A 27,441-nucleotide genomic window follows, 5' to 3' on the forward strand; every position below is an offset into this window, starting at 1 on the left:
TTGCACGATGCACCCACAACTGTTTGGACAGTTTTTTATAAATACATTAATGATATTTTACGCTGTATGCATCTGTTTCAACTTGAACCTTTTACCCATTCTAGTAAAATTAAAACTCATCCTGTGTGTACGTCAATAAGGATGAAATCTTGTCTTAGCTTGCACAGTTGCATCTCTCAGTAGCAGTATTTATTCAGTTCACATGCAGCTTTTGTACTGAAAACGATCCTGTGTAGTTCTATAAATCAACAGCAGTGCACACTCACTGCTTTTAGCTCCACTTGTAGAATCTGTAAATGTTCTGTTTAGATAATAGTTTCTGTATTCTGTGTCGTTGTGAAGTAGATGTGCAGCAGTAGTTGTTATTGTGTCAGTGTCTAGCACAGTGGGACTAGGAGCCTCCATGTTTTTAGTAAGACATTGAGGAAGTGACAATAAACATGACATCGAATCAGGACCTCGTGAATTGGAATGAAATCGATTAAAGACAGCACTAGTTCCTAATAAATGCTCCTCTGAGACTTTCTAAGGTCTAGATAACACTCAGTTTGTCTTGCTCAGTGTATTTAGATTCAAGTATTTCATTAACTGCTCACCACCAGTAGTGAAACGTCATCTAGGACCAGGCTACTCGCTGGGAATCCCTCTTTCATGAACTGGTCTGTTTATCTGAAAGCAGAGGGGAGGACCTGTGGCAGAGAGCCAGGCTGCCAGGCTTGCCCTTCTACTCCTCCCCACCACCCCCCACCCCCAGCGTCCTGCCCGGCGCTGTCACCAAGCTCACAGTGTCCTCACCGTGTCCTGACTTAAGGTAACGGCTCCAATTTCACAGTTTAATTATGGCTAATCTGAGGAAACCGAGCCAATGCTAATGAGACGGCGCGTGCTGGCAGCCGGCGCTCGCTGGGAGAAAAGTGTCTGGACAAGGTGCTGAGGATTTACTGCCCCATTCTGTGGTGTGATCCCGGGCCGGAGAGGGGTGAGGGCTGGGAGAGAGGCGCCGCAGATTCGTTGTGAACGTATGAACAAAAACAGTGACGCCGTTCAGAGAGCACACTATCTGGCACCAACATCCAGCTCTGGTGATCTGAGCATTGAATATCGGTCTGGATTCTCACCTGTCTCTTCTGGTTAGTGCACTAATGATCAACGTGAAGCCTTTCATTTTGAAATAACTTGTTTTTGGAAGCGGCGAGGAAATGACTGATCTTTTTTTTCCCCTTTTTTAAATAGATTAACGAATTATTGCAATTTCCTCCAATGTGCCTGGTTGTCTGTCTGCTCCAGTGACATCTCTCTCCTCTGGCAAACATCTTTGTTCAATCACTCATTAAACTCACACTTTCTGACACTTCTACGTCAGGTCTGGATGAAACTGACAGACGGAGGCCATTAATCTTAGTATTAAAACGGTTAAATTATACATCATACAACATACACTGATAATTATCTTGTCTAATGTTAGATTTAAGACCTGGACGTCCAGCTAAGAACATGACTCCTTGGTGTTTTAATGTAGATTTTGTTTTGCTTCTTTTGTGCAAACTATTCTTTCGTCGAGTTTCAAAGTTAGTTTGAGAGGGATGACTCAGTTCCAATTATTTATTTACTTGTTTTTCCATTTGTCAGTTTTAGCCTGTGATCCCCCAGCATTCACTCTAATGGATGATCTGACAGAATATTTTAAAGTACCCGCTACACCTCTATACTTATACTTCCATTGAATATTATTGAATTCATGAAGAGTTTTCACCTCTGGTTTAAATTTGACTGCTGGAGGGTATTTTTGTGGTCTGCATTCATTTCAGCTAAACCCTGAGCAGCTAATGTTTCAGCTACACAGCTACGTACTGTACGTTTGTGGGCTGGTATATGTTGACGGCCTCAGACTCCAAATAATCTCACAGCTAATGGATTCACTTAAAGAATTGACCGGTCAGTGTCTTCTATCAACATGATAAGGGAATGTTTTTACAAAATGTCACTGAACAAATGTGTAAAATGTTTGTTGAGAACATATTTCTTAATATATATATCAACAGTGACCGGTTTAGTTCAAGCTTGGGAAAGGCTGTGGTCGCTGTGATTTACAGACCCGTCACCTACCCAGAGCACCTCCACACTTGTGAACTGTGTGAGGTTTATCACTACTATTACTTTTATTATTATGAATTACTATAGACAGCAGACAGGTCAGAACTCATCTCCATGGTAGCTAAGACAATGTCAGAGAAGCTTGTTGCAGGAAATTTTCTTTGTAACATTCGTCTAATTGCGTGAAAGGTTCCCTTTTAACAGAAACACGATCTTTTATTTGTGTCTTAACCAAACCAAGTTGTGTAGCTGCCAAAATTCAAACAGTCCCTTGGATGGAAGTCTGATTTAAGGCTCATGTAAGGTACTAGACGCCGTAACCTACGTACGTAGCCATTTACACCTGTGCACAGTCAGTCTGGCCTGCTCTGTAACAACGCCACCCAAACACTAGTTGGCGCTGTGTCTTTTTTGCCACTTTAAACAATGGCGACTGAAACTTTCGAGGAACATTCCCCGAATACGAGTCGTAAAAATGTTTGTATCTCCGAACCTCAGAGATGGAGAAGCAGCTGAAAATACTAAAGCGGAAACAACCAAGTGGACCAATCACAGCTCTTGTGGTCTGTGTCGCCGCGACGCGTAGTTACATTTCTGTTGAGGTGCACGTCAGGCTACGGCGTTAGGGTCTGGGCTGTTGACGTAGTTACGTCATCAAATGTTACCGCATACTACGCCTCACTCCTCGCCTTTGTCTCACTTTAATTCTACATTTCAATCATGTTATTTCTTCAGAACATCATACATATCAGACTGTATTTACTGAAAGAGATACTTCTTCTCATGCTGACACATCCTTCGCTCCAGTCAGTACAAATGTACATCTACTCACACCTTTGCTTTGACTTTGTATGAAATCACTCTGTCTTTACGGTTCACTGTGCTATCAGTCTGAAGAAAAACTTTAAAGGCTGCATGTGCTGACGTTTGAGGCTTTTTAGTTGTTCAACTTGATTGCACTTTGAACCCAGTGATTTCAAAAACACCTGCCAGTCACAGGATGGATGTTCACTTTTATCCCGAAATGTGCCAAGGTTTTCAAAAAGAGAAGAATCTAAACCTTTTCTGTCAGTTCATTTAAAAGTAGCACAAACACATCAATGTTAAAAACTGTATTTTTATGGCGGTATAGTATCAGATAAACAAGAAGAAGCGTCTCCAGAAGCTTCCACTTCCACTGCTGTGAGCGCTCTAATCAACCTTCCATCGTGGCATTTTCTAATTGATTGGCAATCAGCGGCTTGTGACAGACACCTAGCAGACAGGTATTCATCCATTAAACTCAGCGTCTCTCTCATTTCATGGTGGGTGCGTGTTAGACACTGAGTGACTGTTTAAGTATCATCAAAAAACACAGACAATTTAATCAAGAAACGTCCCGGCATCTAGAAAGCGAAGGGGGAAACTGTGTCTGGGCCTTCAAAAGGTGGACGCACCTCAAATGTCCTTCAAGAGATAACAGATAAAATTCCATCAGCAGTCACATCTTTTTTTTTTTTTTTTCTAAACCAGTATGAAATTATCAATTTGCTGAAATCTACAATCATGTGTTATCTTTTTTTTAGCTTTAAGGTAGAGAGGATTGCAGTGATTGGGGGTCTGGCTAAAAAGCGCTGGTGGTAACGGTCTGGAAAACAATGCAATCTTTTGAAAGTATTCATCACCTGATAAAAGCTGCCAAGGTCAGACCTGTGGGAGATCGAAAACATTATTTGTGCACGGGGGCTGTTTGTCTGGAGAGCACTTTTAGAGGAGCGAAACAGCTCGGGGAACAGCGGTGGAGGCAGTTGAGAGGGCAATAATGTCTGGTACATTAAACTTTCTTTAAGAAATTGCGCCATTATGAGTTGTCGTGATGGCTTAGCGGGCCGAGAAGACCGTGAAAACAGAGCCCTCGTTTCTTTTCTTCTCCTGGTGCTCTGTGGCTCGCTATCTAATGAAGGGAGACGAGCGGTACGCGGAAGATAATGCGTGTGTTTTGAACAACAAAGCAGCTGAATTTGCGCCCGGGTTGGGCCACGTTGGAGCTCTCGTCGGTCTTTCTGGAAACACGTTCTGTGCATGTTTTGAAGTAAAACAGTGCTGGTAGAAGCTGAATTTCAGTCTCTTCTTATTGTAGTGTATATGCTACTTAATGAGGTTAATATATTTGCAAACAGGCTTAAAAACTGCTGGAAAGTACAGTTAAATTGAGCTAACTTGATAGCCACATAGCTACTAGCAACCCATTTCTGGAAAGGATCCATACCACCATTCCAAACCCACCTCCTCTGACAAGCTGCCACACTCCCTGCATATAAACGTGCTTCTCTAAAGACAGTCCAAGCGGTTTCTTTCAAACGCAGACATTTCAAGACGCCTCATTTTCTAATTTGCAGATCTATTTCCGACGCTGGAAAATCCCTTCAAGTGAAGCCTCGCAGGTATCGCCGAGGCGCGTGTTGGGTGTTGCTCTCGCCTTCTATTTTAACTTTCTAATACCTGTATGAGTGGATCAAACTAGACCCACCGGTGTGAGCTGCTCACTCATCATCAGCATAGAAATCCACTCCCTACTGTTTGTGATCAGCACAGAAACACGGGAGCTAAACTGAGAGCTAATCCGCGCTAATTGCTCACCACGCTGCTCATGCTGTGATTCAGAACGGCTGCATTAGCCAAGTGGTATACGACAAACAACGCTAATACGAATTAAGTAGCCCATTATATGCACACGCGACAACCCGCTGGTGAGCGGCAACGGAACGAGTGAAGAGTCAGGTTTGACTGTAAATGTGAGGCAAAGGAAAATGAAGGAGGAAAATGAAATCTAAATCTTTACAGGTGTCTAAATTACCAATCTGAACTCAAAGATCTGTCACGAACAGCAAACATCTTGAAGAATCTTGAAGGAACAACAGCAACGTGACAGGAAGTTGAACCCAACACATGGCTCCACCTTGGAAGAAGCGCTTAAACCTGTTATAGGTGTCTGAAGATAAATACGACCCAACTGGAAACGGCTGCCTCTCTTGTTTTGAGATCAGACATAGAACTTGTTGGAGTGATACAGAGAACACGCCCTCTGCTCTGGTTCCTCTGGTCGTTCCCCTTCCCCTGGTTTCAGCCAACTTTTCCGGAGGGAAACCATGGCAATAGCTGAATTCCCATAATCCTTTAAGACCGAGAGCTACGCAAACAGACGTCAAATCTAAACCATAAATCGGGCTTCAGGCGTTCTCAACCCGATCCACTTAGCAGCCCTCGACAAAGCATGTGATACAGTTGGGTTAATACACGGACCTCGAGTTGGGGCTACAAGTCAAAATAGATTTTTCAAACGTGACTTAAATCCTATGCTTGACTTGTCATCATTTGGCTGCTATGGATGAAATTAATGAAGCTACCGAGCTGTTGCTTCAACAAATCCGTCTGAACAAAACATTTGGACGCAGTTTTTCTCTTTTTACACCTTATCTGGAGGTTAGAGGATCTCTGTTATGTCCAGTAACCTCCTGCAGTTCTCCAATTAGAGGTTTATTTTACGTGGAGTTGAGTCACTTTTCCTTAGCCGTTGCTCAAACTCTCACCTCAGGTTTCAACTTTTCTTTCCATGCTAATTGTTTCACTTTAACAAACACAATCTGCGCTACATCATTTCAGCTAACGACCGACACGTTTCATGTTCAGTTTCTGTGGCACAAGTCAAACCGGCTTGTTTACCGGCCGCAGGCAACAAAAGCCTCAGCGCACACGCAGTGACGAGAGGGAAAGCAGACAAGCCGAACAGTATGATACTGTCGGTGACCTTTGCATCCGAGGTGGCACCCAGCGGGCTTTTTCTAGAGCTGCGCTGAAGTTTAGCGGCGGCAGCCACGTAACGCAAAGGCATCTGGGAGCTGTCACCTTTTCTGCTGTTGGATTCAGTTCAGACTGAAGCGCTCAGCTGCATCAGAGTTGGTCGTCCAATCGTCACCTTTATGATCGTACTGATTGCTTTATGTTGCTTTTCTCGCAGACAGACTCTCTTGATAAATTAAATGCTCTAAATGCACATTTAAACATTTTTAAACATCCAGGCTGCAGAGTGAAGTTGGTCTGGAGTAGTCGCTCCGTTGGGAACTGATTATGCCTTGGAGAATTGGTTGTGGGACAATCCAGCTGTGTATAGAGGTATTTTTATTCTTTGAGAAATCCAAATTCTGTGTTTACAGACTCATATTCTGATAGGAATACTAGCCTCCACCTACTTTATCTCCACAACACAAACATAAAATAAAGAAAGTAGCTGCCGGCAAACTAACAAAAGATGCAACACTTGTGTTTTTCCAAGGTGACAGAAAATACACTGAAAAGAACTGGAGCGCCGTGTTATTCCACGGAATAGTGGATTCTCGGTAAAGCATCGGGTAAAGTTTGTATCCTCCGGCGCTCCCACGCTGCCTGACATTCGAACATTTGACTGTTCCTGTCGGACAAAGACCGTACTTCTCTGTGAGGATATACGTGTCTTTGAATGTGTTGCATTCAGCTTCCGTCAGATTCTGACACAGACTCCAGCAGCTCGGAGGCTGAGCCTTAAAGGACAAAGCCTCGCGACTGAAATACACTGCATGTACATCGTGTTTACTCGCTTTGTGGAGCTGCTGGATTCATTCCCACCGGAGCAGAGCTGCTTTTGCTGACGAGCATGCTAAAGACATGTACCAGCATCCGTAACGTCGCTTATTTGGTTTCTATGGCGTCAGGGGATGAAATTAAAACTTTGCACGTTAAAAAATAACTATTTTTTCCGGATATCTCAACCGCTCTTCCATCCATCCATGATCTATTACCACTTATCCTAGAGCATCGATGTCAAACTCTGGTGGTGTACCCATGGTGTACGTGAGATAATATCAAATGCCTATTAGAGCTGACCTGCCGGTGTATAGCTCTTGCACTGCCAGTACTATAAATCCCAGAATGACCGGCAAGCGTCCCCTCCTCCTCCTCTGCTGACATTCATTAGCAACCTAATGCTACCAGTCACTTCGGGCAAATTTAAGCCACCCCTCCCCCCGAAGAATGGCCAAACGAAAGATGGAAAACAGGAGCTTTCAAAACAGGTGGGAGGCAGAGCCGACGAGGCTGTTAACTAAAGAATACAACATAAGAAGACACTATGAAATGAAACACAACGACAAGTACAAGGACCTGGACATATCTGAATTGATATATTCATATATTAATTTATTTTATTTATTTAAATAAGAAATGAAGGCCATATCAGTCGATATTTCAATAAACATCAAGTCTGGCCCGCGACTTTTTAATTTTGGCCCAATGTGTATTTGAGTTTGACACGCCTGCCCTAGAGGGTCAAAGGTGGCTGGAGCTAACCCAGCTGTCACTGGGTGAGACATGGGGGACACTCAGGTGGCCCGTCTATCACAGGGCTAAGACAGAGAGACGTACAACCATTCACTCTCACAATCTGAACCACGCACACAGAGAGCAATGGAACTCTGCACAGAAAGGCAGAACCATGATCTTAAAGGTACAACATGCAACACTTCAGTGTAAAATGTATTTAAAAAAAAAGGTGCAGGCACACTGAACCGACTGCAAAGAACTACCAGCAACGAAAGGTGGACTGTAATGACGCCTAACTGTGTCTTGATCAAAAAGTCTACAGCTACTCTCCACACCAGCAGGGGGCAGTAGTCTGTGTTCAAAACAGAAAACCATCAAAGCTAGGCTACAAGAGCTACAAACCTCCGCTAACTCATCATTTGGTCTAAAGTTTATTCACGTTTAAACCACAACCAACAAGCTACCCTGTGATTGGTTAGCGATAATAGCAGCATGGCTAGTCAACGTTACATGCGGGATATTTCATTCGACTGAACTGTCACAACGTATTATCTTGTCTTTGAGCAGGATTTCAGCGTGAGTCGTGTCAGACAGAATTTCATCAACAGTGGTGTTGAAGGCAACAGCTCCCATGATCCCGCGCTACATTTTCAACGACGTATGTTGTTACTGTTTCGATTAAGACATTCATAGCGGTAGAAGGAACATCAGGGGACACGTTAACCAAATATTTTCCGTCATTGACCGTTTTTTTTAAACTGTGACGGAAAAATCTGAAGGCCATCCGTCATTTTGACAGATTGCAATTCACACCCCTGACCACTTGGTTGCGAGTGACGTTATTAATTGGCTCTGTCTTTAATCGCAAGTTCCATTCCAAACATCGCAGAACCTTTTTCAGTGCACGATTTCCTGGTACACCGATTACACTGATGCACACGTTAAAGAGTTTGCATACCACCGAAGCACTTCAACCCTACGGTGCCGTCTAAGAGCTGTTAGCGCTACCAGTCCTGGTCCGAGTACCGACTATTGACTGTACTTTTTTTAACCATTTAAAGTCAATACTGTTGTGAAAAGTACTTAAAGTTAATGACAATTTAATGCTACTGAATATATCGTGACGGGTAAAAATAGATTATGACGGGATTTTTTTGATCGTGTCAGTCAAAATGACAGACAACGAAAAAGCGCAACCTCTGGGTTACATATACATTAAGATCTATCTTCTTATCAGGTAGAGATTAGATGTTGCTAAACATTAATTTTTAACTTGCCAAACTTAACCAAATAATATTGTTTAGGTTAGCTTAGCATCAATCAGCTATTTCTCACTCAATATTACCGTCATAGATGCTACCCTGAAGGCATTAAGATTAAAACAAAAGTACATTTTGTCGCCCTATATTTTCTGGAACCGTGCAGCAGCTCGTGATGCTACGCTGACTTTTGGTAGCTCCCTGTTTGTTGGGATTTTCCCGGGCGGTGCCGCAAATGTTTCGGAACACCGTGATTCATCCCATTCCTGGATGTCTGCATCCCTGCTATCTTGCTCGCGTGCAAAATGGCAGAAAAAGATTTGCAGTGTTTTGTTTTGTGCATATTTTATTTAATCAGCAATCCACTGTACGAAGCACAAAATATGAAACGGAGAAAAGGCAGCTTATCTTCATGTTTGACAGACTTGAACCAGACTACGACTGGTGTTTTCGCTACATGAATAGCTCTTTAATGAATCCATCGTAAACACGTCAACTGCTTGAATTTGATTAATCTTCTAGGTGTTTCGGCGGTGCGGCGCATTCACTGCTTGTTTACGGAGTGTGTATACTCCTTTTGCAGGTTTGTATTTCTGCACACGCTCCTGAAAGCTGTGTGAAGTGTATGCAATTATAAACATAGATGCATTCTGCATTCCCACAGGCACCTCTGTGCACGCCGCCTGCGCACACACCCACACCGCAGCTGTATAAACAGATCAGTCCACCATCGCACATTAGCTCTGTCAGCTGCAGGAGTGCAGCGTACATCAGCCAGGCGTCTGATGCTTTCTGCTAACCCCATGGAGGGAGGGAGGTATTCTGGGGAGCTTGTAATGGCTGCTGTGGTGGGTGGGGGTAATTACGGCTGAGCCTCCGGGCCCTGACAGACCTCTCTGTGCCCACCTGGGGAGCCCTGCGCCTGGCGTCTCCGAGCCTGCCTGTCAGTGTCCGGTAAGGCCCCGCAGACGAGAAGCCAGCCTCCCAGCTAACGGAAACCTTTAGCTGCAGATGCCACGCAGTGTGTGGCGCCGCTGTTGCTACCGGCAGGAGAAGAGGTTTGGGGAAGGCAGATGTTGAGAGTCAGAAGGACACAATGTTAACGCACAAGTAACATATTTACATAAAAATATGCATCACGTGTGCATTTTATTTTTTTTCTTTGCATAGTTCCCAGTAGATCTGTTATAATTTCCAGAAAAAGGTGGTTTTTACCCTTAGAATTAAAAAAAAGCTACTTTAAATCACACACAAGTGTCTGTAGGGCTGGAAAAATGACGCTATGAGATGTTTATTATCATATATTTCAACCGAGGATCTGTATTTGATAAAATATGGAGGACGTTGAAGACAGACAGACAGATAAGCTAGTTACAGATGTAGTTGTTGTCAAGAATAAACGTCGTGATGTGAGATCTAGTTGTCATATGTTTCATTTCAGAATAGCTCCAAATTTAGACTGACATGTGCGACATCTTAGGAAAACATTTGATCCGCGTTGAATTAAACGTCAGAGTTTGGCTTTATTCTTCTTTTTAACACTCAACAATCACAGGTTGAGATTTACATCAACAGCCTGAGCCTCTAGTTGATTTATTTAGTCTGTGAAGAAGACGTGGAGGATTGCTGGTTGTTTATCAGAGCTGGATGTTTCCGATTGCTGTGAAGCTTTGTCAGGTTTGGGCTGTTGTCGTGGTTTGTTCGGTCGTAGATTTGACGCCCGCGCGTGCGCCCCGATCTTCCTCTACATTCTCCGATATTGTTTAAATTAACAAGCGATTGGGCAACAACTCACCGTGCCTCCTGCGATACCGAGATGCCACGGGCTAATCAGGCGCGAGACGCAGTTAATGAGATGGGCTTTTTCAGAAACCATTTGCCCAACGATGCGTACAGACAACAGTGATGCTGTGTGTTGTCCAGTCTAAATTACACCTCTGTATTCAGGACATTAGACCGAGCCTACAGGTGTATAACACCAGGCTGCTGTCATTACGCGCCTTGTTTGCTTGAGCGCGGCCTCTCTGGAGTCTATTTTGTCCAAAAGACCCAGCCTGTCGGGGCGGACTGATATTCTGGGCTTCCATTTCCCTACCTTTCTATTCATTTATTTATTTATTTTTTTCTGAATGACCTGAACTGTACCTAACAGCCCATTTAGCACCTGGGGAAAATAGGAGTGGGGGTGTGAGCATTGCATGCCAGCTGTCTGTTGAGCCATGCTGTTTGCCAGAAAGCCCAGCGGGTGTCTGCCAGCCCCTGTAAGCAGCCTGCCGGTCTGTTGAAGTGTAGCTCACAGTCAGAACAACGTGTGCTGTACGTACAGAGTAGAACCACAACCAGGTATGAGGCAGGCCGGGCCGTCCTGACTTCTCCTGCTACACCTCAGGTATTACAGTATGACTTTCTGCTCTGGTATTTGAGGTACTGCACGAATGTTCATGCAACCAAGCAACCAAGCAAAACGGTGGATGCGTTTACATGGACACTTGTATTCCACATGTTACCGTTTTAATCAGATCAGGCTGAGAGGGGTGGCGTAAGCCTTTGATAATCTGTTCAGTTGTTTACATGGTTATTAGGAGCTAATATTTTCACACTCTGGTTGGAGTAAATCCATTGTTTCTGAGCGTGTTTGGCTCCACATGGGGTAAACATCAGGTTTTCAGGAGGGACAGAAACACGGAGGTGGAAAAACAAGAAGTGTTTGGAAAGATGATCTGAGCTGAGACGTCTTGATCATCTCCTTCTGCTGAATGAATTCAGTGCTGTCAGTAAAGTTGGTGGTAAAACTTCTGGCAGATTCAGCGCTCAATGGCAGGAAGAACCATTTCCTCCACAAAGTTCTATAGCGGTTGATGTTCTGGGGCATGTAAGCACATACAAAGCATCTTAAAAGTATTTGTGCAAGTTGTTTCCAAGGCCAAATTAGAGTCCATCTGCTCAGAAACGTTTCCAATCAATGTGATGAGACTCAGGAGTCGCTCGGTGGCCAGATTTTAGGGATTTGTCTCGGTCTGATCTTCACAACACATGTTTGTGGCAATGCATGATGACACGGATGACGGAAAAAGAGTTGTTGTTGCTCGTCAGGCTAGAAAAGGTTATAAAACCATCTCTGATGTGTTGTAGATAGAGCAGAGCAGCGGTAGTTGCAGGTACAGTTACTGTGAAGGACTAAGAGAAACCCACAAGTGAGAAATGTAGAATATTTTAGTCAGCACTGTACATCTGATCAGATCATTTTATGACAGACACAGACGACAATTCCCATCCTCGTTAATTCAGACAAGCACAAATATTATTTAGTATTTATAATAGTGTCTAGCTTCCTGCCATGTATCAGTTCTTTCCAGTAACAAGGTGTTTTAGAAGCTCTGAACTCAGCTAACAACATTAAATATCTTGGCAGCGCACACTAAGAGACGGTACAGATCAGGTAACATTATGACCACCTTAATAATATTGGACATGTCTCCCTTGTGCCCTGTGGTGTCTGGCAACACAGTGTTGTTAGTGGGGGGTGGGGGGCGGCCTTTTAGGGGAGGGGCCTCTGTGGATCATCTCACAGATACTTGATCAGTTTGGGATCTAGTGAATTTGGAGGCCAGGTCAACACCTTGTGCTGTTCTTCATGTTTTTTTTTTTTAGTTGTTCCTGAGGTGTTGCCATCAAGGAGTGTCATTGCTATGGGGTGGGGGTGCCTGGTCTGGTCTAGGTGGGTGCTACATGTCTAAGTAACATCCACACCAATGAATGCCAGGTCCAAAAGTTTCCCAGCAGAACACTGAACTGTCACAAGATGGTCGATGTTCTTCACTTCTCCTGTCAGTGGTCATAATGTTGTGGCTGATCGGTGCATATACACAGTTATGGACTGCTACACAGGAGCCAGACTGCAAGCAAGTGAAGTACTACATTATAATATATATATATTTTCTATGATTTTCAGAAAGCATACTGTCTACTGTTAGCAGGTAAGCCCACACACTCTGACAGACACCTGGGATACGTCCCAGCATGCATCTGGCCCTTAGAGCCCCCGTGGTGAGCTGTCATTTCCATATCAAAGACCATTTGGGCACCGCGTCACGGCCAGAGAGGAAAAAAAAAAAAAAAGAGGCAGCACTTCAACAGCCTCTCGATTCAATTTTTCAGATGGAGCCATTTGAATATCTATGGCAGGAGATGCAGATGGAGTGTATGCACAAACACACACACACACACACGCAGGTATACTCTATATGTGCACGAGCTCGCGTGCACGCCATTGTTTTGATTTTTCGAGGATGTGTGATAAAAAAAAATAAAAATATTGCAGGTGGAACACGTCGCCGTGGAGACAAGACAACCTTGATCCAGTGGGTGAGCGCGTGTCTCTGCTTCATGAATATTCTCATTCAAATCCAGCTCTGTTTTCAGGCACCTGGACGGGCGGCTGACAACAATGCTGCGTGTCACTACGACCGATGCTATCGCTTTTCATCTCCGCTGTCGTCCCTGAGACAACCTGTGACTCCTTCTTGTTTCTTTCCTCCTAGCTTTGCTAAATGCGCCGCTTTTAAAGAACATCAATCGGTGCCTGCGGAGAAGCTCACAGGCGCTGCCCACAACGCCATCGAATGACCCTCGTACCGCACATTCGAACGGTTCCTCGAGCATTTCCCAGAGAATTGTTGAGAGGATTTTTTTTTTTTTCTTCAGAGAGCGGCTGCATTTAGGCCTGGCTGAGATCTGATTACAAAGAGTCAGAGGACGGCCAGTCTAATCCATATTCCACTTGTGGACAGTATATTACAACAAGTAAAAATGCACCTTCAGAGCTGATATTTAAAAAGTAGAAAAGTCGCCTAATGAACATCCGATTTAACCGATCTCCTGAAATCAGTCCGTTCAGACGGGTGTTAGCGTCAAGCTAACCTGTGCGACTGATTATATGAAGTGGTACTAGTGGAAAGGGCTAACTACGGTTAGCTTTGTGTTTCATTAGCTTCTCCCTGCCTCCCTCTATTTGAGAAATCGTTCTTTCAGACAGATTGGAAGCGCCTTGACTTGCAGCGAACAAAGCGACCTAGCTGGGGTGGAAGGAGGAGGGGTGGAGGGGTGGAGGGTGGAGGGGGGATTAGTGCCACTCCAGGACAATTATAATCTGGTTGCTGCCACGGCAACCTTATCTTCCACCTCCCCTCCCGACAAACATTACACTCTCTTAATTGGACGCACGTCTCGGCGCGGAGACAACGGAGCCGAGTCCTCCGTGGCCTTGGTGATTCAGCGGTGATTCAGTCCTGAAGCCGCGTGAGGTAACGGCGGTCACAGCGGAGGATAATGGAGAGGACCCGGAGCCATTTAACGAGCGGCGGCGCGTCGTACGAAGCTTTAGAAAGAACTTAAATGAGGATGTTTGAGATTTTAATAAAGGGTTGTGATCTGTCAAAACCTGCCTGGAAAAAAGAAAGAAACAAAAAAAACACGTTTATCTCCTGAACCAACAAAAGCAGAAGGATCTTCTAACGTCAGTGGAGGACACATTCAGAATAACAGCTTTAATGACAGCTGACCGCTTGACTTGTAGGGATGGCAAAGGTGTATTAATTAAGGCTTAGTATCGCCAATGATTTCCTGATTTGATTCATTATCAATTGATTTAGACACATTTCAGATTTGTGGTATTTCCACAATATTGTACCTCTACTTTCACATCTTGCATATGTCTTTACTCTTGTGCAGCTCATACTTTTTAAATCCAGTCATCTCTCAGGCTTGGATGGCGCTTCCTAAATTGGAGCTTCTAAAATGTTTTGATCTCTTGGACTCATGAGGCTGCAGCGAGATTTCTTATCAAACAATGGAGAGGAAATGGTGTCTATGTAAAGAATCGATCCCAAGATTTCAAATGAAGATCAATTTGAAACGGAAAATATGTATTTTTTTTAAATACCAAGTTGAAATGTCCACTTGAGGATGGTTCCAAAAATGAGTCCCCAAAGACCTCAGTTTTTTACAGCAGTTCATTTTTATAGAGTCTTTTACTGACAGGTGGGTACCAGCACTGGTTGCTAGCTGTCTATAGACCCTGAGCTCCACTTGCACTACACTACTCTTGAATTAGTCGGGACTGCCAAGATGACGACGACCAAATGCACCACGCTGAGCTTCAAACGAGTCTTCAAGAAACCTTTGTGTGACGTCCAAAGGTTGACGTACAGTTCAGCTTGGACAGTGGAGGTTTTCCTGTCATGGTTTTAAAGTGCACATAATGGAAGTGAGTCATCATTAATAGAGATGCAGAGCTTCCCTATTACGACAGATCAAGATGGCCGACATGAAAAACAAATTGGCTGCTGGTCAAACAAAATGACCGCGCCCATGTTGTCATCTCACGTCTGAAGGTGGAATTAATTTTTTTTTAATTTTTTTTTTTATATAACCACAAAAGCATTGTGTCTTTCATCCATAGCCAGAAAAATTCTCCAAACTTTGCATTGTAACCAGACCTTGATAACAGCCAAGGTAGAAAATGTTGCTTTCATCAAGTTTTAAGAACTGATTGCTTTTCTTTAAACAAACTCTTTCTCTCAGAATAACAGATTAAACCCCAACTTCAAGGTTTGAGGACAGAAAATATCTCTGAAGCACAATGAAGCGGGAGAACGAAAGAGCAGGAGGAAGAGTATCTACGAGAGAATTAAGATTGTACAGAAAAGCAGACCGCGTTTTAAAGTCCTTCTGTTTGCATTTAAGCGGACACACCTCCTACATACTTTCCATGCAGTTCCGAATCATTTGTTGGACTTAACATGCTTGACTCTCAGGTGCATAAACTTAAAGAGCCCCATAATCATTTACGACCTGTGTTACTGTTCCATTGTTCTGCCTTTATTGGTTTTATTGCGTGCTACTTTCCTCATTACCTTTTACGCCGCGACAATAAATTTTCATGTTATCTCCATTTCAAATACACAGCGCCACGGATCGGGGGGGGTGAAATGAGAATTCATCTCTCTGCCTGCCAAATAAACTCAAACCTGCAGGCCTGTTCAAGTCGGGCTTGCGACAAAACAAATTGTCTCCTCTGCACTCAGAAAGTAACTTTTCTTTTTGTGTGTGTTTTAACCTGTCATCTGTGATGTAGTATGCTAATATTCTTATTTTACAGTGTATGATAAAGCTATAATAAACACCGTATGGAGCGATGATGGATGCTTTGTTGCAGGCTGGGACTTTTTTTGCTTTGCCTCAGTTCGACAGTGTGAGATGGAGGGATTTTCTCTGCTTCTCTGCAGAGGTTCGATTGGTCATAATTGGCTCCTGTTTGCAGCTAGGTATTGATCACCTCGATACACCCTCCATTCCAGCCTCCCAGCTTCTCTCTCTCTCCCTCTCCCTCTTTCTCATCATCTCTCACAACCCTCCTCCCCTCATTTTCCAACCGTTCCTCTCTCTCTCTCTCTCAGGCCTCGCTCCTGCCACTTTGATAAGCATGGTGAATGGCGTGCCGTCATCGGTACAGACTAACTCTTGAATCAATAGGCGAGTGCAGATGCTCAGCAGTCTATTTACCTCAGAGATGGTGGAGAATAGCAATGCTAAGAGATGAAAGCCAAGAGGGAGAAGGGCTGAGAGCAGCGGCGGCGGCGGCAGCGGGGATGGAGTAGGCACCAAACATTTAGATTATTGTTGGATCCCATTGTTGAGGTGCTGCTTATTTATTTTATTTCTTACTTTGTTTTTTTATTGATTTACTCGAGTGCAATTATAAAGACAGCACTGCATATAGTTAGTGACAAAAAAAGTTTGAAAAAAAAACAAACAAAGAAAAAGCTTGGAAACTCAAACAACAAAGTGTCTGTCCTGAAATGACTGAGCTGAATAAGTGTCAAGGTTTTCTACCGAGCATAAAAAAAGTGAGGAACGAGAGACAATAGCAGCGAGCGTCATATTTTCAGGTGTTTCACGGCTTCGTTCAGTCCTTGTACTAACTTCCTTCCTGGGCAATCTGATCTCAAGTGCCTCCACGTGTCCCCAGCCGCAACTTGAGATCTGATCTCAGTTTCTCAGTGTGCAACACCGACTTTATTTGGTGCCGCTGTCTCGAGTGGATCTCTGACTACCGCTGTTTTATAACCACAAACGGAAAAATCGCCGGTACTGAAGGTAGATTACTGAGGAAATATGGAACTACAATACTTAACCACATGCTGATACGTTTTGTAATGACAGAATCACACACAGTGTACTCATATTCAGTATTTTTAGTTAATTTTTGTTTAGATATATATATTATTTAGGTTGTACCTACTAGTCGACTTTACTGCTGTGCCATGACGCCTTAAGCAGGAAGTCGACTAGTTGCCGATCGTTGCAGCAAACTAGCAGTGGTTCATCAAGTTTGTGGAAATACTTCACTAAAGATGAAGCTCATACTACCATTACATGTCAGTCCTGAAATAAAGTACTACTGCAATCCACACTCATCTGAAAAGGCTAACGCTAACACTAGCACAGGAACAGTCCAAACCCTCTCAACAACAGTCAATTAACAACTTCACCAAACGTCCTCCCATGCTATACAAGGAAAAGGCTTTGGAGATATACCACATTTTCTTTTGTTTGTCCCGGCTACATTATCCTTTCATTATCTAACTATTAAACACTATTGACGTGCCCATTTATATAGGCTATACATATCTACAGTGCACAGTATTGATAACTTTGTGTGTTTATGTTCAGTTCTGTTGTGTTCTATTGGTTTTACGTGCTGTTACTGTGGTTGTAGTGCGTGTTTTTTTGTCCTTGATGTCAGTGAATGCACCGTGTGAGATACAGTTGTTATGGTAGAGCTGAGAGTTTGCCAAGTGAGAGCCACAAACTAGACTGACGGTGTTGACGTGGGCTAAGGCTTCAATTACCTTGAAGCTTGAACTAGTCAACGCTGACTCGACTTTTACCACATATTAGTCGACTTTACAAATCAGAAGTCATTCAAACCTGAAATATTTAATTAGTTAACAGCTACAAAGACAGAATATTTTAAAAGGTTCTCATTACTAATGACCTGATATCATTTATGGTGCTTTATCCTTTGCTGGTGATCATTGGGTGTTTTTTTTCTGAATGAATGAGGCAAAACTCCACTTACACGATATCGCCCCTGTTGAGTAGCTGGTCTTTAATGTGACCCAGGACTCATTGTGTGTTCACACTACCAAAGAAATGAGGTCGAATGCGTCCCAGACCACCTCCACATGTGGTCAATGGGTCCTGGGTGTGTCCTCACCTGTACCTAGTTTGTAGCGACTTCTGCCACCACTGAGGTCGTCCACATGAAATAATTTGCCACAAATCCTCCAAGCTTTTGATTTAGATTCGAGACAGAAAAAGAAAAGTCGGAAAGTAAGAAGTGTACTCACGTCGGTGACCCCAGCCTCCAGGATGCTGACCTTGGCTTCCTTCTCCAGCGCCGCCTTCTGATGGACTGCAGGGAGAAAAGCACAGAGACAAACGAAAAGCTCGATCATAAATTAACTGAAACAATGCAAAACATGGATTTTCTTTCTCACAGGTTTTACAGAAAATAATACTTTTCTCAGCCTGTTTGTGTAAAAAACAAAAGGCCAGTTTATGAAGCTAAATCAGCCGCGAGATACTGAACGTAATAACAATGAGTTGATAATAATAACAGGAGATAAGAACAATGACTTTCACAATAATGTGCAAAATACTTCCGTGTGTGGAGTCGCTACTATTGATCAGTGGCACAAATGATTTCAAACAAGCTTTAAAACTATGGACAAGAACGAGAGAAAATCCATGGTTTCCCACTGAGCATCAACAAACAGCATGAAAGCAGAACCTCATTTAAAACACAGACAAATAACTTGAACATAAAAACCTAACTTTATAATTTATACTCTATGTTTTTAGGTTTTTCTTCCCACCGTCCAAAGACATGCTGGTTAGGTTCATTGGTGATTCTAAATTGTCCGTAGGTGTGAGTGTGAATGGTTGTCTGTCTCTCTGTGTTAGCCCTGAGATAGACTGGAGACCTGTCCAGGGTGTACCCCGCCTCTCGCCCAATGACAGCTGGGATAGTCCCCACCCCCGTGACCCTCTAGAGGACAAGTGGTTACAGAAAATACATGAAGGATGAATGTTCTGAATTCAACAACAACAACATAACATTGTTGAAAAGTAAAGCTGAAGCTGAAGAGCTCAGCTAAAGTTATGAAGGTCTGAGGTGTTTTTGTCCAACTAGTTGTGTTCAGGGAAACACTCGCCAGAACTTCCAGTTTTCAGAAAACGGTTGGACGTTTTACTTGCAACTACATTTTTTATTTATTACATTATTGTTATAATAGTATTCTTGGGAGAGCAGGGGAAACAGACTATTTTATGTTTCCCTGTTGCTACCGAGTAGTTTTTCATGTGAGCACACCTGTAATGACTCTAAGGGAGGAGCCATGACTGAACACTAAGTCGAAACAAACAGTAAATTTCAGGTAAAGTTTAGTTTGCTGCACTTATATCATTAGAGTAGAAGGTTTTGCTTCATAGTAGTAATCAACTCATGATCTATCACTGCCGTTCTCAACTTCCATAGACTCCCATGAAATTTCCTGCAAGATTTTGTTTTTAATAGTTGGGTATCTGAGCAAAGATAGGGCAGTCTCATTTGTATTTTGTGTTTATTGCTAACTGGCCTAATTAAGGCTGTTAGCATGTTAGCATTGTCACACATTACGTGCATGCTGCTGTGCTAATGTTAGCATTTACCTAAACATACTAGTCTAAACAATCCCCTCAGGGCTGCTAGCATTACTGTGGACACTTTAATCTTGAGAGTTTGCACGAAACCAAAGAAACCGTATCTCAAGACGAAACTCTGCCGCCATTAAGCTTTAACTTTAAATTTAACAAACATGTGGAGAAGCACAAAAGCACTAAAATATACACAAGAATGGACAGAGCAGAGGAGAGAAAAACAACAGGAGGTGAAACATCCTGTACATTCTTGAAACAAAACAACCCATTCATAAATGCATGGCTCGACAACAGCAGAGACCCCTCTACAGGCCAGGATTCAGCTGTCCACCTACACCTCTATGTCCAATAACATCCGATAAGACAAATGGATTAAAAGAGGAGTAAAGGAAGACATCTATGTCGGATTTGAAAACCCCTCACTGAACAGGGGAGGTGGACGGAGATGGAATATGAGATTGATTTACAACACAGTCTGAACATCTGTCCTCGAGAAGTTTGTTCACATCTTGAGTTTCTGGCTGATACTGGGTTGTTAAAGAGTCTGATTCACTGGGGAAGGAAAACAGGATCAAAACAGATCCCTCCAACCTCAGGTAAGTAAGTCGAGTGATTCTCTGATGGACAACACCAGATTAAAGCCCAACTCCCCACCAGTCTTTTAGACCTGAAGACATTGATGAAGCGTTTTCAAGAGACTCTACAAGTCCTGTTGCCCTTGTTTTTACCAGACAGGTGAAATAATCTGTGTGTTTGGGGTTTTCATGTGAGCTTTTCGCACACAAAAATAATCCACAGATATCAAATATTCAGAGACAACAACCTCCGGCTTGTGCCGTAGCGAGCAGGGAGCCCAGAAGCCAGACTGACTACGGAAGTTTGGTCTGAAGGCGCTCTGTTGGAAAGTGACTGTGCTCCGGACAATCGAGTCGTTATAGAAGAGATGCTTCACACCTGAACGCCGTGAAGTTGACTCTTAATTTGTTTAGAACGAGATGGTAGCCGCCGGTGACGTGAGCTGTTTAAAGTCCGCTACAGCGTCTGTTGTAAAAGATACTGACACACAGAGATAACTTTAAATGATGAACAGTTACCAGTGGTGGAGGCATTTGTCAAGAAAACCTTTGGTCTGATTGGTTGGAGGACTATCCAGATGCGTGCAGACATATATATATATATATATATATTGTCTGTATCAGTTGATACTGATAATGAAATGTTGTGTTACCAGACCCCTGTTCTGAGTCTGGCAACCAGGCTAATGTGAGGCTATTCTACAACCTGCCTTTGATTCCTCTTATATTCTCATGTAACATCATCAGCTATATCTTGTATTCGTATCACCATCAGATTCTACGTATACACTTTAATCAGATGTATGTATCTATGACAGATGTATGTTCATCTCGTTCCTCCTATCCTCTTTCTTCTCTCTCCTTTCTGTCTCTACCCGGCAGACCTTAAGCAGATGGGCCTGAGGATATGAGCCTAAGGTTCTGCTCAAGGTTTCTTCCTGTTAAAAGGGAGTATTTCTTGCCACCGTCACCTTCATGCTTGCTCTGGAGGTTTCAGACCTTATTTTCTAAAGCGTCTTGAGACAATTTGTATTGTTATTGACACTATATATTAAATTAAATACTTTATTCTTTAGCCTTGGTGGACGTTCATTGAGGAAGACCTCGTTGCTCCTGTTTCTCTATTGCTGATTTTCTGCTGCCTTTAGACTAAAGCGAGCGCCTAGCCAGCACTGTGATAAGGAGGTGATAAGGAGGTGATGTTACTGAGGTGAGCTCCTCCCAGACACACACACATTTGCCTACAACACCTCCACGGGGCTCGACAATAAATTCTGCCGTTCCAGATCCAAATGAGCTATTACTGTAGCATATCTTCACTTTATGAAATATGAATTTTTAACCTGACCTGCCGCCAGGCAAATATTAAAACAAATTTCCACACAAATAGAATTAAACGCCGCATACAGCTCTCTCTCTCTCTCTCTCTCTCTCTTTTTATTATTTTTTTATTTTTCTTTCATCCGCTTGAAGAGAAACAAATGGCGGCCGGCTATTGAAATTCACGGCGGAGCGCATATTAAAGCCAGAACAAAATGTTATGAGAAAAAAAAAAAAGAAAGGATACATAATTACATTCACTTTGCTTTGCATTTGAATACACCGGTGTGGAGACAGAGAGCGAGAGCCTTTGTTGACACACCAGGCAGATGAAGGATATGCAAATATGGCAAAGCGAGCCCTGACTCTGCCATGGTCCTCCAAATTCACCAACAGCTTTAATAATTAGTCTTTCAATCTGTCAGAGCATAATTTACTGGTCAATTTATGCCATATGTTGTGTAACCGCAGACCTCGACCGTAAACACCATTGTCTCATTTCACAGATGGGAACAGAAAACTCACATCTCTACACAACAGAAATAACAATAGCTAAAGTGCTTCTGTCGATGGTTCAGTCATGACTCTTTGACTGTATGGAACCTTTAAAGTGTTATGTGACGGCAGAGACTCGTTTAGTATGAACAATGTACCCATCTCGGTTTCTTATAGTGTAATAAAACCACGGTGAAGTGTCGGAGCGGTGGCTGACTGGTCTGCGTCCAGGCCCCAGACGAAGACGTATGAACACCTCGTCTGCGACGGCCAAGTGTGCCGACATGTCTTAATAGTGCTGTCAGCGGGCAGCGTCTGCAGCCTCCCTTCAGCGGGAAATAGAAGCTGAAGTGGCTGAATTGGTTTGTCAGCGTCGCCTGTTCTTCTTCTACTCACAGAGGAGCTAGTGAATAGACTTCTGGTTCTGGCGCTTCGAGTGTCTGACGGAGACGTCGGCTGATTCTGGTTTAAACTCATCGGGTGTTTTTCATCCCGTGTCAAAGGTGAAACACTTGTCGTGACATGAGGATTAAATGGGCCGTGGGTTGAGGTGCGACATGCTTGAAGTCCAGCAGCCGAATGGGATTAACTGTTGGTTTGTTCTTCAAACCCAATTACATGAATTGTATTAATTAGCAGGAGCCAGGAATTCTCAGTTTTTAAAGCAACTCTTTTTAACAAACCGGCTCGGAGAAGGACAAGAAGATGAAGGACAAATATAATGTTACATCCATGTCATCGTGTCTAGCGCTGTCCCAATCAGAGCCAGATCTTTTAATATTGAGTAACGTCTGATCCGAGTCCTGATCTGATCTTAAATGTCCTCAAGTGTCTCCTCTGTGTTTCCTAAAGTCCAATAAATCTTTCTGTCAAAGTTAATGTAGTGTGGAGAGGGTAGCTGGTACCTTGTGTTCTCTACTCCACAAATGTTCTGGTCATCCAACGCTGCCATAAAGTCCCTAACCTTCTCTGGAAGATTTTCCTCCTTGACGCTGTCTCCAGGAAACTTTTCTCTTCTTTTAAACGTTCAGTGTTTGTTGTTGTTGTTTGGGTTCAGCCGTTCAATCAAGGTAGTATTGAATGATGATCAACTACTACCATCTCACCAAACATCCACATTCACCTATTTTCTAACTGCTGTCTGTCTGACTTAATATTCCAAAATAAAGCTTTTCCACACAGTAGATTAGTCAGGTGATTTTGGTTCCTCTTCTTCTTGGGTGCTAGCCAACCGGCATTAAAACAGAAGGAGTTTTGGCGCTACGAGGACGTACTTTTGGCTCCAGCCTGATGCGATCGTTTTCAAATTACCTGGATTGGCTGATACTGATATCCCGATAATGACTGGGGCATCTGTACTTGTGTCTAGTCCAAAAGACAGCAGCCAACGACCAGCTGGCACAGATGACCTGAGGAAACAACTCTTCACGTGGGACCCAACAACTAAACAAGGAACACGGTCGTTCACTGACGACTCGACACTGTGTTTAGATGACCCTTCTCTCTTACATTTAATATGCTGTCATTTGAATTTGAGGAAGGTGTATTTCACCTTCTATGGATCAAGACCCAGAGTTGGATAATGTTTGGATTAGTTTTCCAGTTGCACCAGAAAGTCGGACATAAAACATCTGTATGACTCCTGTTATATTATTTAGTTTGTGACCAAATAAAAAGTCTCTCTCTAAGCACTTTGTCTCATGGAAGATGAGAAAAGTTGTGTGACTCTGCTTGAAAGAGTTCATATTTCAGTTTTTCTGGCCAGAAGCTCTGAACCCTGGAGCTAAATAACAATAACGTCATTGCTTCCATATTACAGATAAAAACCAGTTTCCTTTGATTCAACCCGATGCCGTCAATCATTTTGTCGCTGCCTTTTCTTTCCGAGGCCGTCGTGGCTTCGATTAGTTAAGTTTAAATGAAACAGAGGCGGAGTTGGTAAACAGCAGACAGCAACACTGGGACCAGTGAAACAACAGAAGAGTTTGTCGCCTAAAGTGACTTTGGTAATTGGTGAGGCAAAACCTATTTGAGTTGCATCTGCAGGAAAACCTAATTAACACACACACACACTGAGGCAGACATACCGACACACACACACACTCTTGATGAAGAGTGAAAAGACAGATACACACAACCAAACATGAAAGGGCTCAACATGATTTACACTGCGACGTAATGAGAAAACTCTAAAGCAACATGGCCGCCGGTTAGTTCCCCAGAGCGAGTTGCGTTGCGGCCAGCGAGCGTGACTACATCACAGGCATCGGGCTCCCTCTAATTAGCCAAAAAGTCTTTGGACATCCCAACAACACGGCACCGTGACCTTCCCGAAACGTAGCCAGGAGTTACCCGGACCGTCCTCCTCTCTCCCCTCTCCTCTCCTCCCCTCTCCTCTCCTGCCGACTACAAATGAGTCCAAGTCGGAGGAGAGCCGTGCCCGTGAACAGGCAAGCTGAGGTGCCTCATTTGTACCCCAGCGAGCTGTCTCTCCAAAACCCAAATTGGATCCATTTTTAAGAAGCTGCAGTGGGCCAGGTGTCGTGATCAGACCGACTGGCGACTTTTCTTTCAGGCTGACAGGCAGCGCAGTGTGAAAATAAGCCGTAATGTGACAAAATGGGAACGAAGCAGCGATGGACTGCGGACTGAAAGAAAGCTGAAGGGAAATGATCTATGCTCAGATTATTCTCTCTTTTTTTTTCCCCATTTCAAGAATATTCCATCTTCTATTGTGCCTCTCAGATACATTTGGACTACAGGGGGAAAAACTGGGCCTGAAGGAAGTAACATGGACCAAATCTCATTTCTACAAAAAGGGGCCCCTTTATTTTCCCTCCAAAACACACGGAGGCGCTTCATTTGTCACCGGTGCCGCCCCCGTCCTGAATTTTGCTTTATGTTAACTCAATGTATCTGAGGCGCCTTGAGGGAAACACAGCGAGTGCCGGGGATTCAGAAATGCTTCATTTTTCACCGTTGACAAAGGGAAAAAGGGCCCAGGCTGGCTCCACGAGTCCTGGACCGACAGAATAGATGCTTTTCGCAGCACCGAGGGGTCGTTATTTCAACCAGTAACCACCCCCAACCACCCAACCTCCACACCTCTCACTCACCCTCCCGGGTACATTTCAGGAGCCGTATAATGAGAAGAAAACAACAGCCATCCTTCAAAAGCAAAGGCACGGAGAGCGGTGCAGCGCCGTCACCGCGGCGACACAGTACAGGGGTGTAATCACATTAGTTGATCACGAGAGCGACGATCCCAGGGCAAATTAAAATATATCGTAGGTCTGTTGGTTTTTTTTTATTTAGTTTTCTTTCTGGTGGCCTCTGCAAGATCTGGTCCGAAGCTCCCAAGCATCACTTTACGTCTTGCAGATAATAAAAAAAAGTCGACAGGGGAAAAGAAAATGTTGCAGCTAATAAAAAAAGTCAGCAGATAAACAAAAAAATATTGCAGAAAAAAAGTGTAAAGGTAGAAAATTTTATTCTGAGTAAAGTTTAACTCATTTGTTTAACAAAAAGCTGTAAGAAAATAATCATGAAAATATATTTTTTTAAGGAAAAGGCCCAGAAACTTAACTAAATATGTAAAAGTGATATAACGGTGCTTTAAATGAGTCTAACCCTAACCCTAATGAAGGATTTGGGATTTGTTTTTGTCATATTTTTCATTCTAATCTATATTGTCCAAATTCTTTTAACTTAGAATTGATTTTAGAGAGAAAGGAGCACATTTAACAACCCTGCTTTTACTTGCATAAGATACAACCTGTGCCTGTGCATAGCAACCTTTCTCTTTAGGAGTAAGATTACTTCTGTGTCTCCAAACCTAACCCTAATGAACACAACATCTGAGTTTAAGTAAAATAAATCTGATATACTGAAAAGGAGACATAATAAATTAAAAAGAAGCCCTTTAAAAAGGAACAACAAACAAGGTTGAACTGCGTGAGATTTCATTTCATTCCTGCACATTTACAGCAGCCAAACTAAAGCAAACCTCGAAGAAAACAGCAAGATCAAATCCGCTGCCAGCGAAGTGCAGATATTGACGTTGGCTGCCGGTCGGCGTCTCCAGGTATAAAAGAGACGATCTGCTCTTTCACAGGAAACAAACTTTAAAGGTGTTCAAGGATCATAAAACAAAAATGAGTGGATTAAATGAGGACACAAATGATTAAATATATAAAACTGTATCAATCCAACAAAGCCCCGATACGACAGACGAACACAAATGCTGATAAATATCTCAGCATTGCTCATAATTAATGTGTATTTTGCTTATTTCGCTGCTCAGCTCTACGCCACACGTCTGCAACGTCTGCGGATATGAGCTCCGCTTCTTGCTATCAGCGATACGAGTCTTGAGTATTTCTGTCAAGAGGGATTTGCCCGTCGTTTTCTCAGAGGCATCTTAATTAGATATGGTTTCACTCTCACTTGCATTAATCTGATTTCCGATATCAACTTTTCAGCCTTCAATCTGTTCCTTGTTGATCGCCACCTCCCCGCTCCCCCAACTCCGGGTGTTATTGCCTGCAGTGATCTGGGCTGCAGTACGAACCAGCAGCAGTGTGAATGTGTGTGAATGTGTGTGTGTGTTGTCGGGTTGGGTGGGGTGGGGTGGGGAGGAAGCGGAGGGGAGGGGGGGGCACCACGAAAACAATGCCACGTGTAATTAAATTCAAAAGCAGGGGGCCGAAATGGCATCCAGGGCCACCTGGGGGACGAGAGACCATTAAGAGAGGAGAGAAAAGACAAGAGAGATGTGTAGACTGAGAGACGGGAGAGGAGAGAGGGTGACAGACAGATGGGGGAGACAAAACGAGAGGTGGGAGAGAGAGAGTGAAAGAGGCAAATAAAGAGCGGGTGAGGGACGAGGAGGCCGCGGAGAAAGAAAGAGGAAAAAAAAAAAATTAGTATAGATGTTGGGAAGGAAGGGAGAAAGAGGAGCTCACTGAAGGAGGAGTGAAACTGAGACGCAGAAAGAGGAGACACAAAAGACACGAGAGAGAAGAAAAGTAGAGTAAATGCTGCCTCCGAATGGGTTCCTGTGGCATTCACGACCTCTGAAGAGTGTTTTTAGAAAGGGTTGACCGTTTTATTGTTCATAGATTTTGTAATTTCATAAGTAAGTCTGAAGAAAATGTTGATATTCCCAGCGGCCTCATCTTTTCTCTAGATGTCAGCATCTCCTACATGAAGATACCGGTGGTTAGCTCACTAAACTGTAAAACTGTCGCTTCCTCGTGTCATAACCACGAAGTCACGAGTTCTATTTGGAAAAATGAGTCTGCAGAAATAACTTTTAAAGGAACAACAAACAAGATGAAACTAGATGCTGCCTGTTTTCCTTCTATGGCTCTTAATCAGGTAGGAGAGCTGCTTTTTTCATTGTGATCTACATTGATTTCTTTTCTCCCAAACCAGCTACAACAACACAACGCCCTACTGACGTATTATGTTGTTGTTCTGGGGTTTACACAAACTTATGTCACTAACAGCTGCAGCTATGACAGACGGCGGCGCAAGTGTACGGACACCAAGTTGAATGAATCGTAACTGTTTGGGCGCCACGGCTCAGGTGGCTCCCG

At 43.3% G+C, this 27,441-nt stretch overlaps 1 protein-coding gene across 1 annotated transcript in view; it reads right to left on the reverse strand.

Moving 5' to 3' along the window:
- The window catches only part of LOC311488899 (receptor-type tyrosine-protein phosphatase N2-like), a gene marked incomplete at its 5' end in the record, with an annotated part of 207,251 nt that overhangs the window by 68,523 nt on the left and 111,287 nt on the right, over window positions 1-27,441 (reverse strand). The window contains one exon of the mRNA XM_084545761.1: window positions 18,101-18,165. Coding sequence (XP_084401887.1) covers window positions 18,101-18,165 — 65 coding nt within the window. The remainder of the gene's footprint in view (window positions 1-18,100; window positions 18,166-27,441) is intronic.

Source organism: Chelon labrosus (genome assembly GCF_963514085.1).
Source record: "Chelon labrosus genome assembly, chromosome: 6".
In the NCBI taxonomy this organism is placed as follows: Eukaryota; Metazoa; Chordata; class Actinopteri; order Mugiliformes; family Mugilidae; genus Chelon; species Chelon labrosus.